Raw genomic sequence first — 21,986 nt, forward strand, 5'->3', positions numbered from 1 at the left:
TGATTGATCAGTATCCAGTAAGGACCACTGCATCTAGCAGGTATTTAAAACATATCTGCTGATGTAAACAAACACCTTCAATCAACATCAAAAGGACAAACTGAAGTACGTACAGAGTGGCAGAGGACAAGGCGGATGTCAGACAACTGCAGGTCTGCTAAGAACATCCTAATTCAGCTCAGACATAACCAAAGTATGCTCTATAAAGACCGGAGCAAAGAACTTTCTGGAAAGAGGGCACTTGCCTGGAGGCAGCAGTGATTTGACATGTAGACAGAGGTAAGCATGGGAGATTTTATGTTGGTGGCTTCAATAAGAGACAGTGAAAATGCAGAGCTGGCATGTTACTGATGGGTACTGGAAATGAGGAACAGACTTACTAACAAGGGGGAGGCGTGAGGTGGAGCCAGGAGAGACAGTAGCAGGCTTCAGGGATTGGGAAGGAAGGGAGAACAAGGCCACAGGGAGGTATCACAGAAGGGAGCAGCTGGCATACATGGCTATTCCAAGCTGAAGCAAGGGACAGCAGTGAGTTCCTGAACTTCAGGTTCAGAAACTGCATTTAAGAATCCTGATAAGGTCAGGTGGGTGGTGGAACCTGGAATCCTAGTGCTTGGGAGGCGGAGGAAGGAAGACTTCTAAGATCAAACAGACAGATGAGTTAATAAGTTGGCAGGAAGAAGGGAGAAAGGAATGGCTATTCCTTGTCCTCCACGGGGAGAGAAAACCCCGAGACAGAGATAGCTGCAAAAGTGAGGGAACATGCAGGAGCAGGAGAAGGAATAGTTTAGCCTGAGAGGCTCCTAAGAGCCTGGCTGCCTACATGCAAGCTGTTCTCTGCACAGAGGCTCCCTCTGAACGTGCTCTTACTCAAGCAGGGCTTCCCCCTAAGTGTCCTTCCAGTGCCACATTTCAAGGGACCCAAGGAAAATCTTGGGTCAGTGAGATGGCTCAGCAGTTAAAGGCGCTTTCCACCTGGGCCCAGTGACTTGGATCCCCTGGACCACATGGTAGGCAGAGAACTGGTTCTCGACAGTTGTCTCTGACATCCATCCATATATGTTATATCTGGAACATGTGCAATAACATGCACATACACATACAGAAATGAAGTGAATTAAACATTTTAAGAGAACCTATACTTTACCAATAACTGTGCAATTCATTTTGTTAATAGGTTGATTCTAGAATAAAAGAAAAATCATCAGTACAAAAATACATCTTCTATCAACTTGTTACCTGTCTTTGTTAACAGCAGGTTATCCAGGTGGCGGTCTCCGACCCCCAGAATGTATGTAATCACACAGTATCCAGCTGGAAAACAACCACAGTTGGGAAAGATACACTTAGCACCTAGGCTGCACACTGACCACAAGAGTGATAAGTGCTATTTTAATTTCTACATGGCTTTTACTGTCTCCAATATCCTCACTAAGTTAAGGAAACTGCAGCCTCCCTGACGGTTATATCCTGAACACTAGAGAAATTAGTATTTGCAACAACAACAAATCTTCAAGATTTTTTGTCAAATTATCAGGTTTTTCAGTAATGTAAGCTTCATGAACCCTAACTGAAATTCTCATCTAGAACTTGTCACTGAAATGGATATGCCACTGGTGACTATCTAAATAAATACATGTAAGGTAAACTGTCAATCACCCCAGAATGTACAATTAGCTTATCTGGCCAATACTCTAGCTTAGTATCATCTCTTTTTAATCCCTCCTTTAAAACTATCATTATAAAATACTACCTTAAAGAAAAGAGAATCAGTGCTCCCGAGTACAAGCTGCACAGTGACTGACACACAGGAAGTTATAAAGAAACCCCAAAGCACGGCTGTCCTACTTCCTTCTGAGAACAAACACCTTCCAAGGCCCCAAGAGTCCCTCTCCAAGCAGGACTGTTAGATCTGCTCAGCATTAGTAAGAGTATTGTTGCTGACTAAGGTTTTCCACATACATTAGTTAATGATAAAGAAAGGGTCAAAACAGGAACCTTCAGCGGGAACTAATCAGCTCTCACATGGGGGAGCAGTGAGCTGAGTGAGGGAGCCTGTGCCCACTGTGACTGACAGTAGTCAGACTGGCATCATTACCATTTCACAAGTCCATGGATTCCTTTTACCACCTACACCTTTTACTTTTTCTCTTATAAAACACTTCAATCTTAACATGTTGTAATTATGAATTAATATAGCAACATCAGTATGGCCAGCTTTTCTTCACTCATATACACCCACAGAAAAACAGCCCAAAACACTTACCACAGCTTTTAACATAAGTGTCCATGACCTCTGCACTGATGCCATTGGGTCCAGTCTCACTTGGGGCATATTTCCTGAAAAAGTTCTGCAAACATATAATACGCAAGTTTACAACATTTAAACAAGTATTACCTAATCATGAGCAATGGCCAAGTGACTAGTTTATAGTTGAGGCTATAAACACAGCAATGGCAGGGCTTAGTAATACATGCTGTTGCAAGAGCCTAGAGACCTTTTGGTTACTTCCTTCCCATTCATAGTTAACCCCTTTGTACCGGGAGCCTTAAGCACACAACCGGACTTGGACAGTCAGTAGCACACTTGAGGCCCAGGCTTGTGTTCTGAGCTTTCTGACACGGCCCGAGTGTGTGGAAAGATCAGTATCTAGAATATATGAGTGAGTCGTATGCATTGATCAACACGCAAACAACCCCAGAGGAACACTACCATGAGAAGGAGCACTTCTCAGGAGCTCTGCCACATGTATCTTCAAATGCTCAACCTTGTAAGCAATCAGGGAAAGACAGGAAAGTTACACTGAGATCCTGATAGCTAGAAATGTTAGTCAGAAGTGTGCCAGACCTTCCTGATAGGTACTGTTATGCTCATGGGGATGGAGACAGAAAAGGTAAAACTACAGTGAAAGCAAACTTTAAATTCAATAGAATCTGAAAATAAATGACATGTGAACTGCTAAGCTACCCACAAGCACCAGCTGTGGCTGGACTCAGCAGAGGAAATCTTTCCTGAAGCAAACTGTCCTCACAGGCAGCACACATGAGCAACACCATTACTGACTGAGAGCTAAGGGAACCTCAGACACACACGACCCGTGTGGCCACAGGGAAAGGGCACACAGCAGGATCGGATGGAAAAATGCCACAAAGTGGTGCAGAAGACAATTCTTTCTTCTAAGGGACGAAATAAACATATTTCCCCCACAAGACCTCTAAAATTAAAAAGAAAAATAGAAAAAAATTCCCCAAATTAAAAATTTGCCACAATATGGGCACAATTGTACAAAGGATGTCTAAGGACAACATTTGGTGTAAACTTGTTTTAAGAATGAACATTGAAAATAACTAAAAATGTGCATCAATTAATGGCTAAATAAATGACAGTATATCTGCATGCTGGAGCAGAATCCAACTATAAGCTTTAGTCTATGTGGGATTAGTTAATGTGCTATGGATACTGAGACCGCTGTGTGCCACCTACAGTTAGTTCTACGGCTGGAGCGTCCCAATGACTAACAGCATAACCTCCAACTACAAAGTACTCTTATGTCTGAAGAAAATAAAGGCTTGCAGAAAGAAGAAAAAGGAGACTTGAATTTACCAGGGTCCTTCCTCATCAGTTGTGAGGATCACAAAATGACATCCTTACCTGAATGCTTCCCTCTGTGTCTAGAACTTCGGCGACGGGAACTGACTGTATGAACTGCATGAAGCCTACATGGAAAGAAACATTAGTCCATTGAACACTACACTAGGCACACCCAGGCCCATCAGGAAGGCCGATGCCCTGCAGTCCACCTGGGCTGGCTAGCCAGAGAAGCCAAGGCTCTGTTGGGCAAACCTTGCCCCACAGTGATACAATCTTCTGTCTACAGAGCAAGGTCTGTAGCAACTGTGCTAATTTTATGTTGGTCACAGAATTACTAGGCAACTTTTTTCAATTAGTTTGATTTATTTATGTTTCTCTAGGAGTGTTTCTATCCAGCACAAAGAACTATATTTCTTAAACCTAGCAACCTTCCATAACTTTAAAACAAATAGGAATTAACAACAGTAAAAATGTAAAAAATCACTCTAAGAAATGTGGAGTTCTGTCCACTTACTCCACCTCTTATTATCTCCTGAAAGGCAGAGAAGGGCCATGCAAACTCCTTAGACTACCAACAAACACCAACAGCAGCAGCAGCAGCAGCAGCAGCAGCAGCAGCAGCAGCAGCAGCAGCAGCAACAGCAACAACAACAAACCAAAACCCAGACCCAGAAGGCTGGAGCACACAACAGTGAGAGTTAGAATAGGGCTGGTCAACGTGGGATGAGAAGAGCATAAAACAACAAACACGTAAATCTGAGTGAGTGACAGCATCTCTGGATTTGGCAAACATGGCCCATATTCAGTGGCCCTGACACCTTGTGGGCAAAGAGCATCCCTGCAGAGTACAAGAGGGAAAAGTCTGGAACCACTCACTTCAACAGGCATTTGTTAGCTTTCTATACTGTAGTATAAACTGGCACACACGCAAGAAAAGATGCTTTTCTCCAAATGTATAACTTAAAGTTCAAGTTTTACTGGAATTAACATTATAAATGAGAGGACACCATAAAGCTGAGGAGGGAGACCCAAGTTAGACAGGAATCAAAAGCCACAACATAATTGGACCATGTTTTTAAGAAGCGGTGCAGTGACAGGTGAAGCTTTATAGGAAATGAAGGGTCAGATACAGATCCCAACATCTTAAATCCCAGTCTGAATGAGCCTTAGAGAAACGCAACGGTTTCTAACCAAAGCCTATGAGGGGCACAAGCTAAGGAACAGCTGGACACAGCTGCAGGAGCTTGTCAGCAATCCACAACTCAGTTCAGTAGCCTCCTCTTTATCTTTGTCCCAAGAGCAAACAAAGGCTAGAAATAAAGTGCTGCAGAAAAGCAAAGGGGCACAAACCCCTTACCTGTACTTTCAGAATCTCACTCCCAGGAGAGACTGAGAGGAGGACAGCTCCAAACAGGCATGGGAGAGGAAGGGAGGCTAAGTAAAGCATGTAGGAAGTGAATGCAGTTCAGTACCACGAAGACCTACAGTGTGATGTGTGTGCTCAAACGGTACACACTGTAAATGCAGCCCACTACACACTTGCCAAGTGGCTTTGTGGTTCATAGTCTTTCTGGGCCACAGAAACTCTCAATGTACTGTGCAGGCAGCTGTGGGACAATCCTATGAACTACAGTCAATCGGAAGACAGGGAGACGCGTTACTCGGATGTACATGTGCAAGTATCTTCCCAACACACCCTGTATCACTGTAAACAGCAAAGGGGGAGGAGAAGCAGGGCAGGGAAGACAAGGGAAATAGAAGAAGATGAAAGAAGAAATGAATGAAATAGTGCGAACAAGGAGAAGGGGGACAGAACAGGGGGAGGGAGATGGGAAGGACAACCCAACAAGTCTTCAGTTCTCCGAATAAGCTCACTCATGCTCTAACTTTCTTAATTTTTCAATTTAAAAGGCAAAGTTACTGACCGGGTCTGAAGAAGGGCGATCATGATGCAAAGGGAACTCACCATGTTTCGTACTAGTGGCTAACACCTTGTAAGGGGTCAACTTCAAATCCAGGTTTTCTTTCCGTAACAGCTTTTGATTGAAAGATAAAATACATGAAATGAATGTAATGCCATCGGAAGCAGGCTTGTGGACACACACCACTGCACAGTCATACAATAAAGACAGGAGCAATCTTAAGGGCAACACACTAACTCTCAGAGTCAGAATGAGCTCATTTGTTTGGGTGATAAGATACATTTTATCTATTTTGAATCTGTCATACTGTCAGTAAACGTCACTATTATTCCTAATGCTTCACGCTGACCTTCCGAGACAGAAAGTGCCATGAAAGGTGGAAACAAAGACAAAGGAGAACTACCTTTCTCTAAAAGCCAGAGACAGGAATGGCATTTAGCAAAAATATAACTCAGTTTATTACTAAATCTGACGATACTATGAAACTTTGGGGAAAAATGGTGTACGGCCATGTGCAATCCTACTTGCATTAGAGCCACTCTGCAGTGACAACAAGCTTGGTCAAGGTCAGTGGAGACGGCTGAGCTTTGCAGCATTGTAAGTAAAGGACACAAATGCTTCTGGGTCTGTGAACGTGGACATGCTACACTGTAGTTCTAAAGTGTAGTTCCCTGCCAGCATAGACTTGTGTTCACCTTGTCCATGAGGGAGATGATCTGAAGAATAAGCTGATCTTGACGCAAGTCATCTCCATGCTTGAAAATAACTGGGTACTTGCCTCCATCTTCTGTCTTAAAGAACAGCTGGGCAGGCATAAGAGCACTCTGCAAAAGAAAGACACTGACTGAAACTGGGATGGGAGTTAATGAATGAAGATCTACCACATACAGAAGGAAATACCGCCTCTCAGCTACCCACACAGATACAAAGGACCTTAAGCAATGAGCTGGCTGTCAGAACGAAAAGCAGGGTACCATGCAAGGAACTGTGAGTGAGGCGACAGCCCGGCTTTGGAATCAGACCAGAATGCAGAGGAATGCCATGCTGCCAGGTAGCAGCAGAGTGACCTGTGGAGAGTCTTCAAGCTGTTCCCTCCTCTGTGAACCAAGGTTACCCCTCTACTAAGACAGTAGAAAGCCTTGAGGCCCAAGCCTGACACCTGTGGGTCTAACACTGGATACATGTTCACCATGTTTTTTTGGTTCCAGGGACTTTCTGAAACAAAAAGGTCAAAGAATGCCATTCCAAAACAGGCAGATGAAAGTCACTAATGCTGTGTTTTAATGGCAATTACATACCATTAAGTTTGTATCTTTGGGGCTCAAAATCATGTTAAGTTGAGATTGCAAATATCTTTGAACCTTATTCTGAAATAGTTATTTGCTTTTTCTTTAGAATTTTCTCTTGGTTATGTAAAACATCTAGATTAGGTTAGCCATATGCCCAAATCTCTTAAATGAGAGAATCGTGTAACACCTCGCATCAAAAGGATCCTTTTGCGACCTCATCACACCTGACTGGCCCTTTGGGTTTGGTTTATCCCGAGCGAGCGAATGCAGTTTGCACACTGTGTTTCAAGCTCCTAGCGGAATGTAAGGAGAAAGCCACATGTGTACTACAGGGTATAAAATCAGTATTTAAGTTGAAGATTGTAAATTATTCATGAATTTCAAAACCAATCAGATGAGCTGAAAGAAATACTTAAAATCTAAGAAAATTGAAAGGCTATAGCTGTAGCTCACTGTCAGAGCACCTCGCCACCATGCTGCTTAAGACACACATAAGAGACTCAAACTTAAAGGCCACTTCTGGGCAACACAGTGACAATCATACTTAACTTTAAAAAAAAAAAAAAAAAACAAGGAAAGAAAGAAACAATAAAAACTCTTAAGCAATTAAAAAACATTTTGAAACAATAGATGCTACTGGTATGGTTATGCTGTGTGCTGAAGCTCTTGTCATCTGTGTGAGCTCAGCTGTACAGGATGCTCTGGCACACAGGCAGTGCACTCTCACGGCGGTAGTTCTGCTCTGACTGGACACAGTGGAGACCCATCACACTCACCTTGAACAGGGTAGCTGTTTCAGGGATGATTCCCCTGATTTTCACCTGGGGCTCTAATGGCAATGGGATCAGCTCCACATCTGATAAGTTCATTTTTTCATTATCTCCAAGCAATGCCTGAAGTCTCTCATTCTAGAATGAATTAGAAAGGAGTAATGAGGCGGAAGTGAAAGATCATTCCAAGCATTAATATAACAGCATAAAACTGATTCTATTAACATCACTTGCAAAGCACAAAAAAGTACCTGAAAAACTACAGCAACAAGGCCCTGCCCTCCACCCAAGAGACAACCAAGGAAGTCACTAGGACAACCCTCACCCTTCACAAGGCAGTTTCTGATGTCTGGGTCTGGAGGTTCTGTTAGTCTATGGTTCTTGTAGGGAGTCCTGTCAGACCATGGCATTTAATGTCTTTTAAGACAGACAGACAGACACAGACACACACACAGACACACACAGACACACACACACACATTTATATAAATATGCTTATACATATACTTATATATGTTGAATGTAATTTGAGGTAAGTATAAAAGAATATGGTTCCTAAGACCAATATAGTCAACTAACCTGGACCCTTGGGGTTCTCAGAGTCTCAATCACCAACCACTGGCCCTAGGCCTCCCTGCTCATATGTAGCAGATGTGCAGCTTGCTCTTCATGTGGGTCCCAAGCAACTGTAACAAGGGCTATCCCAAAACCTGTATGTGGGATATATTCTTCTAGGTGGACTGCCTTGTCTGGCCTCAGTGGGAGAAGAAGCTTCTAGCCTCACAAGAGACTTGAAATGCCAGGATTGGGGGGAGAGGATACCCAGGGAGCCACACCCACTCAGAGAAGAAGAGAAGAGGAAGATGGGGAAGGATTGTACAAGGAGTGTCTGACAGAGGAGCTGTGAGTGGGATGTGAAGGGAATAAGTAAAAATAATAATAAAAAAAGGAATATGGTTTCTAGAGGCTTTGTCAAACATCTTGCTGTCCTCTGCCCTACTGCTGGAGACACCACACACTTAGGACACAGGACTCACCTTGAGGCTGGATCTGACCTAAAAGCTCTTTCCTGAGGTCTAGCTTTCATGCTTTCAGGAAATACAATGCAAGCTGCCAAGGGAGGGAAGCAATTAAGCAGTTCCTGCCTCACTGTGACACCTATGGGCCACAATCACCAGCATGGCAAGACGTGCACAGAGCTCCAAGAAGCTGCATTCACCCAACAACAGCAACAACTGTCATCCACTGGGACTTAAAGCCTACTCCAAAGGACAGAAACCTAACCAACTTCCTGGGAATAGTGAGGTCATCGATCTTAGAAAATGATCTACGATCTCCACTTTGCTAAGCCAGCATAATTCCTTACTACATTCCAAGTCTTTTCCTTTTACCCACAGAAGTCCACCCCTCAAAGCTTCCCATTCTAGAAAACAGAGGCCACTACAGAAAATCACAACTGGATACAATGCATCGCTCAACTGACTGTGGGGAGCCCGGCCCCAATGGATACATGTACATCAAGATGCTTCTGCATCTTGGCTCAGTGAATGTAGCTGAAAGGGGGATAAAAGAAGTGTAAGGATCAATATCAGGTGTTGGAACACAGTCCAAAAATGGACTCACGTGAAAAGAGTTCCAGTACTTGTGAGAAAACGCCAAAACCTGGCAAGAGACCTGTAAGCTCATTTTCTTCAAAACAAGCAATTGTTCTTGAAATGTGTTTCACATTCCTCCAGCTGTAGCGGATAGGAGTGAGTTTACTTCACATCACTCTACTCACTATTGTTTTTTGTTGCTATCCAATTATGCTTCTATGGAAAAACATGTGACCGCCACATGCTGTTGATCATTGTGGTTGTACAGAGCTTAAAATCATGAGAACCCCACCCATGTGACCTTCTTAACTCTCAGAGCATAAAGTCATCTGAGGCTCTGAGTTCAGTTGGCTACTGCATGAGACTTGAGTCTGCATCCTTCATCAGCTCCGTTCTCCCAGGCCCCACTGCGTCTATAGCTAGAGCTGTAACACCAGGGGGTCTGCCGTACAACAGTCTGTATAAATAAGTGGTTGTATAAATAAGACAGAAACTGAAGCAATATCAATGGATATGTTAACATGGAAGGGGAAAAACAAGATCACAAGGTCCCAGGCCTAGACACAGAACTATAGGCAATTAATTATTTACTGGTGGGAGGAGAATTAGTTTCCTAAGAATGAGCCCCCTTATTGGTTCTGTCCAATGCAGAGTGGCCAGCCCTATGCACCACCAGAGATATGTGTATATGTAACACTTGAGTGTGGGTTGGGTATGAGGGGATCAAGGGAGGGCAATTGGGAGAGCCTAGAGGGAAGCAAGGGAAGAGGGAAGTGATATAATTCTACTAGAGTTAAAAATGTTTGCATAACAAAGTACAAGAGTATGTAAAGAAGCAACAATCGTTTATAAATAATCCACTTTTCAATAGCAATAGCATGCCTTCAAGAAGAACCTCCTTATGTGTTGATGATAATATTTAAAACAGTGGCAGTCAATCTGGCTTGTTCTTATGGGGCCACCATGTTCCCGACTAGACAAGGCCTGAGGCCAAGAGTGGCAGCATGCTCTTGCAGCTGCTCAGCTCTGACCACGGCTCAGGCCAGCCAGAAGCACCGGCCCTGGCACCCATGAGACACCAGTGTGGGAGATGGCTCTGCCAATCTCCCACGCTGTCTCCACAAAGCTTGGCTGAGCCCAGATAATACCCTCCATCCAGTGGTACCTGGTAAATGAAGACTCTTAATATTTAATGGCTATCCAATTGGTACATATATTTGGTAATGCTCAATTAACAAGATGTCCACACAATTAGCGTTGTTACCCAATACCTAACCTAGATATTATAACTACCTTAGACTGCTAGAGACACGAGCACATCCTCAGCCATCTCCTCCTGCTCCCCAGTTCCTCCCTCCCTTCTTCCTCACTCCTCTTCTTCCTCCTCTTAAGACTTGACTCAACTCTTAAACTGTCTTATCTTTGATCTTATATATCTATATCCCTCAGATGGGTTGTAGTCTTTGACAAAAGCCACCAAGGAAACATCTGTCTATGATTATCTTACTGGATTAGGAGAAGGGAAGACACCATGTCCTTCATATCATTAAAGTTATGGCCCAGAAAAAATAACATTTGCAGAGGAGAAGCCTAGCTATTTTGTTTATTATGTGGAAGTTTCCCACTTACAAGAAAGACGGCTGCTAGCCAGAGCATACATAAAAGCAGACTGGTTCTGCAAGGTACCATTGTTCTCTGGTCCACTGTTTTCTCAAAATGTTCATGTAAATGACCTTATGTCTCTAAACAACTAAGATTCTAGGATAAAAGACAGCAATGCAGTGTAGATGAAACTGTGCTTTGGGACAAATAGTTCCAAAACTTACTAGAGTTATAACATTAGACCAAGTAATCCCTCAATCCTCTAAACCTGCCATTTAGTGCCACCTTATGTTAACGTGTTAACTTACAAAACAGGATCCCACATCATCAGTGCTCTGGGCTCATGCAACTGTAACTACCTATGAGAAGTTCATATACAGCCAGGCACTGTGGCTCATGGCTTTAAACTTAGGACTCAAGACGGGGAGGCCGGAGGATGAATTCACGGCTACAGAGCATAGAAGAAACTGTCCCTAAAAAGGAAGCAAACAATGTACATTTGTGTAATATGACAACCCAACAAGACAACGTCAGCACTCAGGATCGCAGGATGGGACGTCACTGTCAGACCCGTGGCCTACCTTCTTCTTGCGGTTCCCACTTTCTCGCTGCACTGCCTTCATCAGATGTACCAGGCGATCTACAAAGGTCTGTTGTGCCGCCAGCAGGGAGCGCATGACTCTCACGGACTTGTCACCCTAAGGGAGCAAAGTGAGGACAATCAGCTATGCTCTCACAGTGGGGGTTCTTTCCTTTCCTCTTCTAAACTGCAAAAAGAAACTGAAAAATATTGTGTATCTTGACTCAGAAGTAACGAGAAACCTGCTGTCTAGGGTAATCACAACCAACAGATTAGGGTAGAAAATTACCTGGGTCCTGAGCAATTGTTAGTGTATATGACCATGTGACAGAACAAGATTTATTCACTCTAAAATACTTCTACTTGCTAAAAAGATCCCAATTCCAAAGCTTCAAGTGGAAATCTTCTTGAAAAACAAATACCCAAATGCAGCAAACATTTGCTGACCAAATGTTTTAGCAAACAGATATCACATGCAGTAATTCCCAGTTCATACAATATTACATAATATACTTTCTAGTTTGTTCTTCACAGTTGCCTGAAAAGTGCAGTGGAGAAAATGGTATCATCCCATTTAAAACACTTAAGCTCAGAGAGAGAGCAAGGCCGTAATGGGGTGAGATCCAGGTCTCATCTGTTTGTTAGCCTGACACTGCTCCAGGACCTGTACACAAGCTTTGTCTAAAAATATTTGTCAAGCTGTAGTTTAGCTTTTTAAAGAGTTCAAAAAGGAAACAGCAGATGCAGTAAAAAGATACCAGGAAATAGCTCAGTAGCACTGTCAACTGTTTTTCTCTGCTCTTGCGCCCTCTGCTGGCCAGACACAGTCACTGCTCTAGAGAAGCAAAAGCAGCAGAAAATGGCCCTGTAAGATGTTATTGAAGTCAGGTAAAATATCTACAAGAGAATTATTACTACTGAGACTAGATGAAAAAGAAAGGTCAGAAAAGTAAAATTAAGGGAGCAGGGATTTACTCATTGTTTGGTTAATGTAGTATCTATTTAATAAAGAGCAAAAAATCTGAAATAACAATTCACCTATGGGTATCAAACAAAGAGGCCATAATACACAGTAGATAATGAGTAACTATGTTCCAATTATTTATTTATAAACATTGAATTTGGGATTTCAAATAATTTTCATGTGTCACAAACATCAATCTCTTTCTTATTTAAAACATAGATTTGTTTTTATTTGAGTGTTTTGTCTGCATGTAAATCTGTACACCACAGGCATGCCTGGTGCCCATGAAGGCTAGAAGGGTGTCAGATCCCCTAAACTGAACCTATAGACTGTTGTGAGCTGTTGTGTGAATGTTGGGAATTGAACCCAGGTCCTTTGGAAGAGCAGCCAGTGCTTGTAACCACTGAGCCAGCTCCCCAGCTCCCTCTTTACTTTTTTTCTCAGCTGGTAAGATTACTGAAGGAAGAACCAGCCAGATCCCGCCACGCAGGTGTAGTGTCTTAGTACCTTGAGCAAGGCTTGGCTGAATCGCCTCATGACATTCAGGTACATCTCGTGAGTCTTTGGGTCCCTCTGCTGGGTGTCCTGATCTTCACACTCCACTATCACATACCTTCAAAAACAACTGGGGTTAAGACGCTTGGAAGGTAAGAGAAACTCAGATTCATCTTGTCTTGTACTTGCATGGTTTCATAGAATAGATCAACACCTGGTTAAACGAGTTAGGGGTAGCAGACACCTTTCAGCTCCATGCTACCCAGGGATAGCATCAATCTGCAAGGCTCCACGTTTTTCTGTGATGCCTTGGAACCATGTTCCACTATGTTATGAAATACCCGGAAAGAGTAATGCCTTCCTTTTTCCTTTGTCAATCAAATTTGCATATCCACCAAGTAACTGCACAACACACTTATTACTCTCCCGTATCACACTTAGCACAATAAAAGGTGTTCTTACTTTGAAAATTTCTCTGGAGCTACTTTTTTTTTTTTTTGACATATTTTTGCAAGATGACTAAAGGTTTAAATTGAGTTTTTTATTTTCAATCCATTCTACCTATTTCTCAAAAACCCAAATAAAACCTTCAACGCTTCTATTCTAAAAGTTGTTTTAGACAGTTAATAAAATTGTTTTCCTAAATCTGAATTTCTTGAATGATTATAAACATCACACATATTTAAATAAGCTGAGGTAAGAAGTAATTTAATACATGTTTTGAAATGTTTTGATAGTAACAAACCATCACACATATCATAGATGCAGTAAATTAAAAAGTAGAACCCCTATGGCACTTAATATTTCTTACTTTTCTATTTATTATGTAAGACTTACTATTTCTTACTTCTCTCTTGTTTACTAATGCTAAACTATAAAGAAACTTTAAATCACTTTCAGTGGGCCCTGATAAACACATTTCCATCAACCTTCTTGTTTATCAACAGTGAACTTGGAGAGAAGAGGCATGGTGGGCAAGTCTAGTTCTAGCACTTGGGAGGCAGAGTACTTACTGCTGGCCTGGGTTACATGAGACCCTGACTCAAAACAGTGAAAAACGGGAGAGTGTATGTACTTCTCAGGATAGCACTTCTGGTTGACTCAGGGTTGCCATGTCAGAATCCAAATATTCACACTCTCCCTCCCGACCCTACACCCCATTGTGTGCGTGTGTACGTACATGCATGAGCGCATGTGTTACTGCATGTGTGCATGCCATTGTGTGAGTGTGTATATGAATGTACACAAATACGTTCAGGAACACGTGTATGTACTAGCAGACATGCATTTGTACGTATATGTGCTCCTGCCTAAGGAGGTCAGAGGTTGATTCTGACCTCTTTAAAAATGAATTTCTCACTGAACTTGGAGCTCACCAATTTGTTAGGAAAACTGGCTGCTGAACTTCAGGCCTTTTCCTCTCTTCATCCCCAAGGATGGCAGTTACAGGTGTCCTCCACTCGCCTGGCTTTCTATGTCAGTACTGGGGATCCAAACTTCCGGCTAAGGAGCAGATGCCCTGCCCTCTGAGCATCTTGTCAGCCCTGGAAGAATTCTATTCTGCCAAGCTTACTCAACTCTACTCCAACTCCAAAAACCACAAGAAACGTAGAAACCGCTTAACTGATAACACTTGTCAGCTGGCTGGTCACATACACAGACTGTTATCCTTTATACATACTATGACTGCAGGAGTCCATTCAGCCACCCAGAGGAGCACTCGTGTTTTCTCCTTCACTCTACCCTCAGCAGGCTCATGCCTGGTGGGAGTACATGAGCTTTCTTGCTGACTGACTTCAATGCCATTGATTTAGGCAAAATCTCAAGAATGGTAATTCTACAATATGAATTTATGTATCTTTTGTTTGTGTAAGGTGTAGTTTCCATTTTATTACATAGCTCAGTTTCATATTTATCCACAGTGATTTTCAAGCCCCAGAACCTTTAAAAAAGACAGTGCAGTATTTTAAAATAATGTATATAAAATCAAACCTTTCTTTAATTACTGAATGTTCTGTCAATAAATCCCTCACAGCTTTAGGATGAAAATTTTCACATAGTAAATAAAATACAAAATCTCAATATAAAATCTCAAAAGTGAAGCTGGACACTTATGTCTCCATCACATGGGTAAAAGGGCTGAGGCACGGCACAGCCAAATCAGAGAGCAGAAGCCTCGGCTAACACACCCATGTGGGCACTGTGTTCTCTGCTGACTCACACACCCAGACCCGTGCTCCACCTGTGGTCCTCCACCTGTCCCTAACATGCCTGTGCTCGGTCACTCAGTGCGGCCTGTTAATTGTCTCTTCTAAATGCACATGATGGCTCTGCACCAGCCGGACTGCCACTATGGGAATTCCACACTAGGGTCCCACTTCTTTAACTCCAACAAGAACATTCTTATTCCTTAACTTCACAACACTCATATTCTCTTTAAAATACCATAACTGTCCTACCTACAATAGCAGAAACATCATCATTCCCCCTTTCAACTACGTCAAATAGCTGTGCTTACCCAAGCTCGAGGCTCCATCCACATCTCTGGATACGTGCTCCTACTCTGGGCAGGCCAGTCCTCTCTGATGCTGCTAAGCACCAACTTTCTGATTTGGCAAATATGGCAGCGTACGCTAAAGACACTTTTCTTTCCTGTCTCTTCATCCTCCCATCCTCTCTCCACTCACAGAAAGTCTATGCACCTTGCTCCTGGACTTCCTCTATAAGTGGGATCCTCCAGGCAGTGGTACTGACAATAGCTCCCCGTCTGTCAGCGATCCTCATGTTCAGTTCTTAGCATTGACGGACATGCCATACCTCAAATGCTTTCAGAAACTGCGGTGTATCTGACGTGACCTTATAGACAGATAACTGCTCCAAAATAGGTAGGTGTTATTTTCTTTCCTGTCCCAAGCTAAGCTATACCACAGCAGCAGATGTGCTTGAGGCCTGGAATTTCCAGGAAAGTGCTGTGAGGAATTGAACCTGATCTAGGTATAGTACATCATTTCTCAACAAGAGTGTAAATTAAAAATTAATAAAGGTATGAAGGACTAGAGATGCTTCTGGAACATCTACAACCACCACTGGACACATGACTGTCTTAAATTAGAATGAATGCCAATTCCCCAGGTATTGTGATGACGCATGCCTATAATCCTTTCACTTTGGGAGGCTGACACAGGTGCAACTTGACTCCTCGACCAGCACAGATTTTAACATAAGACCTAGTCTCAAGAAATAACAAAAGCAATAACAAATCAGATTAGACTCAAACTTCAGTGTTTCCTCCCAGGTACCGAGGGCAGAGAAACAGCTCTGAGGATCACTTAAACAAGGCTAGAGGACGGCTCTGTTCTAGAGGACCGAGCCAGGACACAAACAAGAAAACCCCCATCTTCTATTATGGTATTTCAGAATGCACAGTCACATGAGAACTGCACATAAGACTGTCAGAACAAGAGTGTTTGCAAGCTTCACAATCATTGTTATCACGCTAACCTAAGCCTGGCTGCTTATGCGGCCCCCCCCCCCACACACACAAACTGTATGTGCTGTTTCTTTTCCTATGCACGTAAGTAGCAAACTCACTCACAAATGAGCATGACCACGTCCTCAGAGCATACCACTTGATTCAGCAGCCCCTAACTTCAGTGTTAAATATATACTACAGCTACAGAAGCTTCCAGGGCTTGAAGATGCAGGGTGATCTCCATAATTAAACACATTTCTAGTACTTCAAGCCAATGTTCTGCTGAATAAGAAATGAGCCATCTAAAACACACGGGCATTATCTCCATGGCCAGATGAGGACCAAAAGATCCGGAGTATAAGCATTTCACACTCGGCTTCTCACACCCATACACTAGTCTACAGAGCCTGCATGCTGTTTCCTGGAGAGCTGTCATCTGAAGGGAAAATGTGACAACTTATCCAGTACTCAACATAAGATGACACCAGTAGGCTCACTCTTCTGTGACAATTTCATTTAGTGGTGTAACTAACATTCACGACTTTGAAAGGTCTTAGGACTTAGAGAAAACACGTCACAGCATCCATAGTTGACTTTCACTTTCAACACACGTAAGGACGATGAAAATATAAAACTGCATAGACTTATACATTCTGATGCCAGCATTTTACAGACTAGAGGCAGAACTCCCCTCTGTGTATTAAAACATGGGCGCTATCCATTTTAAAGGGGTTGTATGCATAGTTATCAGCCCCTCAAGGATTTAGGGATAGCAAAAATATTACTGAAATTACTGGAAAGGGAGGAAAAATGGCAAAATAAACCTAGGGTGTTCAGAAGAAAACAGCATGATGAATTAAATGTAAAATTACTTATTTTAAGTGACTGAACTTTAAATTCATTTGTTAGAACAGCTGGAAGCTTAGGGAAGCTCTCCATCCTCAGAGACTTGGCTCACGTTCACAGGAAGCTAGATCACTTTAGGAAAACTTAGAAATAATTTCTCATATAATTACCATACACTCTATAAAATAGGAGTATCAAAGCCAAGCATCACTATCAATGTTTTTTTCCACTAATGAATATTTCTAAATATGTAGCATGCACAATGGAAAGAACAGTTAGCCTTCCAAAACTGGAGAGACTGTGCAGTGCATCAGAGACAGCGTAGGGAACCCCACAGAGGCCGGGTCAAGTGGAAAATGGGGCTGTCTATGTTTTATGCTCCCTGCAATTTTTACCTCGTTTAGTCTTTGACTATTTACTTAGCTTTTCACAAGGAAATGTTTTTTCTGTAATAGTGCGAACAGAAATACACTAAAGAATTCAGATAGGAACGCAAAAACCATTAACTGTAGGTTTCTATTAAATCAAAATAGCAATTTGGCAATATGAGGATTTGTAAGTAAACTCTTAGAAGGAAAACTGGTACTTAAAGCTAACCAGAGTGTTCTTTAATGCATTTTCAAGGGCATCCTAATCTTTATGTGGGGGAATATGTTTTTACAAATATTACATTCAACTACTGAAGTAGACACATGGAGATACTTTGCTTCTAGCAGTTCAGCCCCTGGGCGTGTGGAAAACACACAGGTTCAGTGGAGACCATGACTGATGTCATTAAAGTAATCAATACCAGTTTTTTCTAGTGGTAGAGCAAACCATAGAGGCTTCAACAACACTGTTTCTACAGACCGGGCATCTGTGTTCTCTATGAGTGCTCAGACTCCCTTCCTTTTTGAGAAAGGAAACATCAGGCTTTTCAGACCTAGTCTGAAATAACATGCACTTTTAGTACTTTAAAAACAGCAAAATGCCTTATGATTATTAAAAAAATAAGGAATTTTCAGAATGAACGTCCATTAATTTGTGCCATTTAAGTTAAGGCCATAAATTGAGTATAAGACGAAGTCAGAAATCATTTCATAGTTAACTGAGGTCTCCAGAAGGCTCACCCAGCAGGCTGTGCCCTAAGATCCTCTGCAAAAGTGAACAGGACTCACTTGTCAGTATATAATCCCAGTGATTTTCCCACTCATTCAATGTACTCAATACTATGGCCACACTTCCTACTACCTTGGTACAGGAAGTGGCCTCTTTGTACCTTTGCTTTGCATTGTATTCATGTAAACCATCATGGCTATCCTTGTCTCCTGTAACTACACAGGGAAGAGGAAATGGTGACTCAGACTGCTCTAGAAATGGCAGACAGTCTATTGTAACCGGGGCTGACAAGTTCAGTTACAGCATCCTTCTGCCTCAGCCTTTTCATCTTTAAAATGAGAGAACATCATTTTAATTTCAATTTTCTATTTTTGTAGGATTCTAGTTGTCTGGTAAATAATGTAAAATACACTCTTGCAAAGTTATAAAGTGTTATATACTACTTAAGTAGCAGAAAAGGAAAACCGACCGACCTGGGGAGAGGGATCATAGTCATTTACATCTTAGCTCTTGAAAAACTCGTGTTAGAAAGACTACGATGACACTGACTTCTGTGACCACAGCTGGCAAACAGAGGCAGGAGCACTGCACCGAGGCACTTGGTGATGGCCTTCATCTTAAATCATCTGTGCTTACAGCATAAGAAATATAGTTCAAATGGGTGATACAAAACAAAATTATTTTCACATACCAGTATAAATAATTAGCCAGTGTTGAGTTCTTACAGGCTCTTGATATCAAGAAGGTACATAGATCTTGCTGAAAAAATTAAAAGAAAGAAATATCACCATCTGTTATTAACAGAAAGAAAACAATGAGAGATCCTAAGCTGGACCAGTTTTCATCTGAAGTTACAGCTGCATCCAATCCAATCCATCCATCCATCCATCCATCATCCACCTCTCCCATCCATCCTACAATCCACCCACTGTACCAAACTGACTACAAACTAAGACAGCACATAGAGGATATGGAGTTCCCGGTTCTCTTCACCAGGATATCAGGTGACTGAGAAAGACAACTTGAAGGTGCCGATACCTTGTAGGATACTGTTACTTTTCTGAGGCTGCCTAAGAGGAAGGGAGGGTCATCACTCAGAAGGATCCCCACCTTTCTATTAAGGTTTAGATTATCTGAACTCTGTGAGTACCAGTCAGCCTAGAAAATGTTAGTTTATCAGTCACAAGAAAAATGTCAGGAGGACATTAAAAGCTGTTCAACCGACAGCTGAAAGCCAGGTGGTAAGGAGGGTGAGCCTGGTCCTGTCTCATGACCAGGTGTTCCCAGAGAAGCTAAGGCTGCCAAGCTCTCTATCTCAATTATTTCATCAGCTTTAAGAAAAGCCATGTGATGACCTGCAGGCCCGACACCAATGACTGCCTACTTCCCCCTCTGACCTCAGCTCTTCCACGCTCATGTCCTCAACACGCACACAAGACCTGGTGCATCTTTTCAGATAACTACTAGTCTAGGAGAACTGTTCCCTTCAAAAATGAGTCTACCAGTCTATATGAATTAAAAACACCTGCTTAGTATATGATTCTATAGAAACATACATTTTTATAGTACAATCACAAATACTGATAACTGCACTAACATTCATTAATATATTAAAATGAACATCCTACTCCCTAATAGAATATTTAAACATAATTTATTTTTAAATAACATCTAAGCCCACTTATATGCCCAGAACACCAATAAAATAAATGGAGCAATATCCAGCACATTAAGTGAGGGTAAACATCATAACCATGCACCATAACCCATTACTGAACAAAGTTACAATGGTTTATTAATCAAACCAAGGTCTTAAAGACCAACATAGAAAGCTTACTGACAGCACCAATTCCACCGAAATCTTGAAAAGCTTTTTACTCACCTCTAGATTTTCCCCATCAGAAACTTCCTTTGATTTAGATGCAGGAGGAGGAGAGGCCACCGGAGGAAGAGGGTTGGTTATAATTTGAGAGCTGAAAACATAATATGAGAGATAACCCACATGTAAAATCCTGTGTAGTCATTTTTATCTGCAAGTAAGGAGCTGCTATTGCCATCCTGATTGATTGTTGTTGTTTTGTTTGTTTGTTTTTTGATGTGTATATAACAAGCCCTGGCTGTCCTGGACTTGCTTTGTTGACCAGAACTCTGTCTCCTAAGTGCTGGGATTGAAGGTGTGCGCCACCACACCAGCCTGTTATCCTGACTTTTGAGATGAGAAAGCAGAGCCATGTAAACAAATATGTAACATAGGAAGTTTGCATAACTAGGAGAAGGCAGGCCTAAGACGGTATCACAGGTCTTCTAAGGAGGCAGTGGGCAGGAGACTGAACTCTAGTAATCTATGCATACATGTACACACATGTGGTACGTGTGGGGAGAAAGGCAGAAGTCAACAGTACAAAGGGAAAGGAGGCTAACATGACAACAGAGAAGTTGTTAAAAATAATCTTCCCTGGATGGCCATACCTATCTATTTCTGCAGAAGTGACTCCAGAATTTGACAGACTTTCTGACACTGAAGCTTGACTATCCTTCTTGGTAGGTTCCAAACCGTTCTTTATGTCATCAAAGTTTTCATATTTCAGAGCCTGGACCAGCTGCAGTAAGTACATCAGCAAATCCTAGAAATAAATGAAGTAAGAAGAGACACACTTATTTCCAGCAGTCAGGAAAAACACATGACTTCGGCTTCTTCCATTTGTTGCCTTTGGCACGACATGAAGCTACTGAGCTGCTGGGTGCACCCTTGTGTCCTTATTTATAAAAAGACCAGGACAGCAAATATTGGAGAAACCATCACAATCATAAAGCAAGTTAGTCAAAGAAAGGGAGTAGAGAGTGTGCAGGCCACAGTAAGTGGCCAGTGGGTGATTTCTGTTAAGTAGGGTTGTCTGAACAGCAGAACAGAAAAGTGGAGAAGTTAGGAGGGAGGTTGAGATGGTTGCCACAGAGAAAACTAAGGGGTTAAAGAAGGGCCTTGTTAACAGCACATCATCAAATACACCCCATGTCTACGACTGCTGGAGAATACACTTCACATCTTCAAAAGAATTTCTGTCTCAGGATATCCTTTCTGAAACAACTTTTGTTCTTCTTTTCCTTAAAAACTCTTAAAAGCTCAAAAGCTCTATAACCTGGAGCCCTTCTCCTTCTTTTCTCCTCTTCTTCCTCCTCCTCCAATTACTCTCTGAGATATCCCACAGACCCCTCTAAAGCCCCTGGCTCCCACTACCACACCCCACTATCCTTCTTTTCAAACAAGCACATGGGAGAGACTGTGAGCAGATGCTAACCCTCTGGTTAAAGAAAGGGCTTGAGCCGGGCGGTGGTGGTGCACGCCTTTAATCCCAGCACTTGGGAGGCAGAGGCAGGTGGATTTCTGAGTTCGAGGCCAGCCTGGTCTACAGAGTGAGTTCCAGGACAGCCAGGACTACACAGAGAAACCCTGTCTCGAAAAACAAAAAACAAAAACAAACAAAAAACCCCCCAAAAAACAAAGAAAGGGCTTGAAACACCAGTATCTCAGTTTGAGTCCCTCTGCTGCTCTCTGGCGGTCAGTAGGAGCTTGGAGCTAAACACAACAAGAAGTCGTTCTTCGTCTGAATGTTCTCTAACGTGAAGCCTCCAAGTCTAGGGCTTGCGAGGGAATGCCGAGTGTCTCTAACGTGAAGCCTCCAAGTCTAGGGCTTGCGAGGGAATGCCGAGTGTCTCTAACGTGAAGCCTCCAAGTCTAGGGCTTGCGAGGGAATGCCGAGTGT

At 42.4% G+C, this 21,986-nt stretch overlaps 1 protein-coding gene across 1 annotated transcript in view; it reads right to left on the reverse strand.

Annotated features, from left to right (window-relative positions):
• Positions 1-21,986, reverse strand: part of Pik3c3 (phosphatidylinositol 3-kinase catalytic subunit type 3) — a 72,471-nt gene that overhangs the window by 20,351 nt on the left and 30,134 nt on the right. Inside the window, exons 11-21 of the mRNA XM_034518535.2 lie at positions 20,695-20,849; positions 20,108-20,198; positions 18,917-18,984; positions 12,822-12,927; positions 11,352-11,468; positions 7,580-7,711; positions 6,210-6,338; positions 5,559-5,628; positions 3,653-3,717; positions 2,267-2,351; positions 1,240-1,314 (exon numbers count right to left, since the gene is read on the reverse strand). Coding sequence (XP_034374426.1) covers positions 1,240-1,314; positions 2,267-2,351; positions 3,653-3,717; positions 5,559-5,628; positions 6,210-6,338; positions 7,580-7,711; positions 11,352-11,468; positions 12,822-12,927; positions 18,917-18,984; positions 20,108-20,198; positions 20,695-20,849 — 1,093 coding nt within the window. The remainder of the gene's footprint in view (positions 1-1,239; positions 1,315-2,266; positions 2,352-3,652; positions 3,718-5,558; positions 5,629-6,209; positions 6,339-7,579; positions 7,712-11,351; positions 11,469-12,821; positions 12,928-18,916; positions 18,985-20,107; positions 20,199-20,694; positions 20,850-21,986) is intronic.

The sequence above is a fragment of the Arvicanthis niloticus genome, chromosome 14 (genome assembly GCF_011762505.2).
Source record: "Arvicanthis niloticus isolate mArvNil1 chromosome 14, mArvNil1.pat.X, whole genome shotgun sequence".
NCBI lineage: Eukaryota > Metazoa > Chordata > Mammalia > Rodentia > Muridae > Arvicanthis > Arvicanthis niloticus.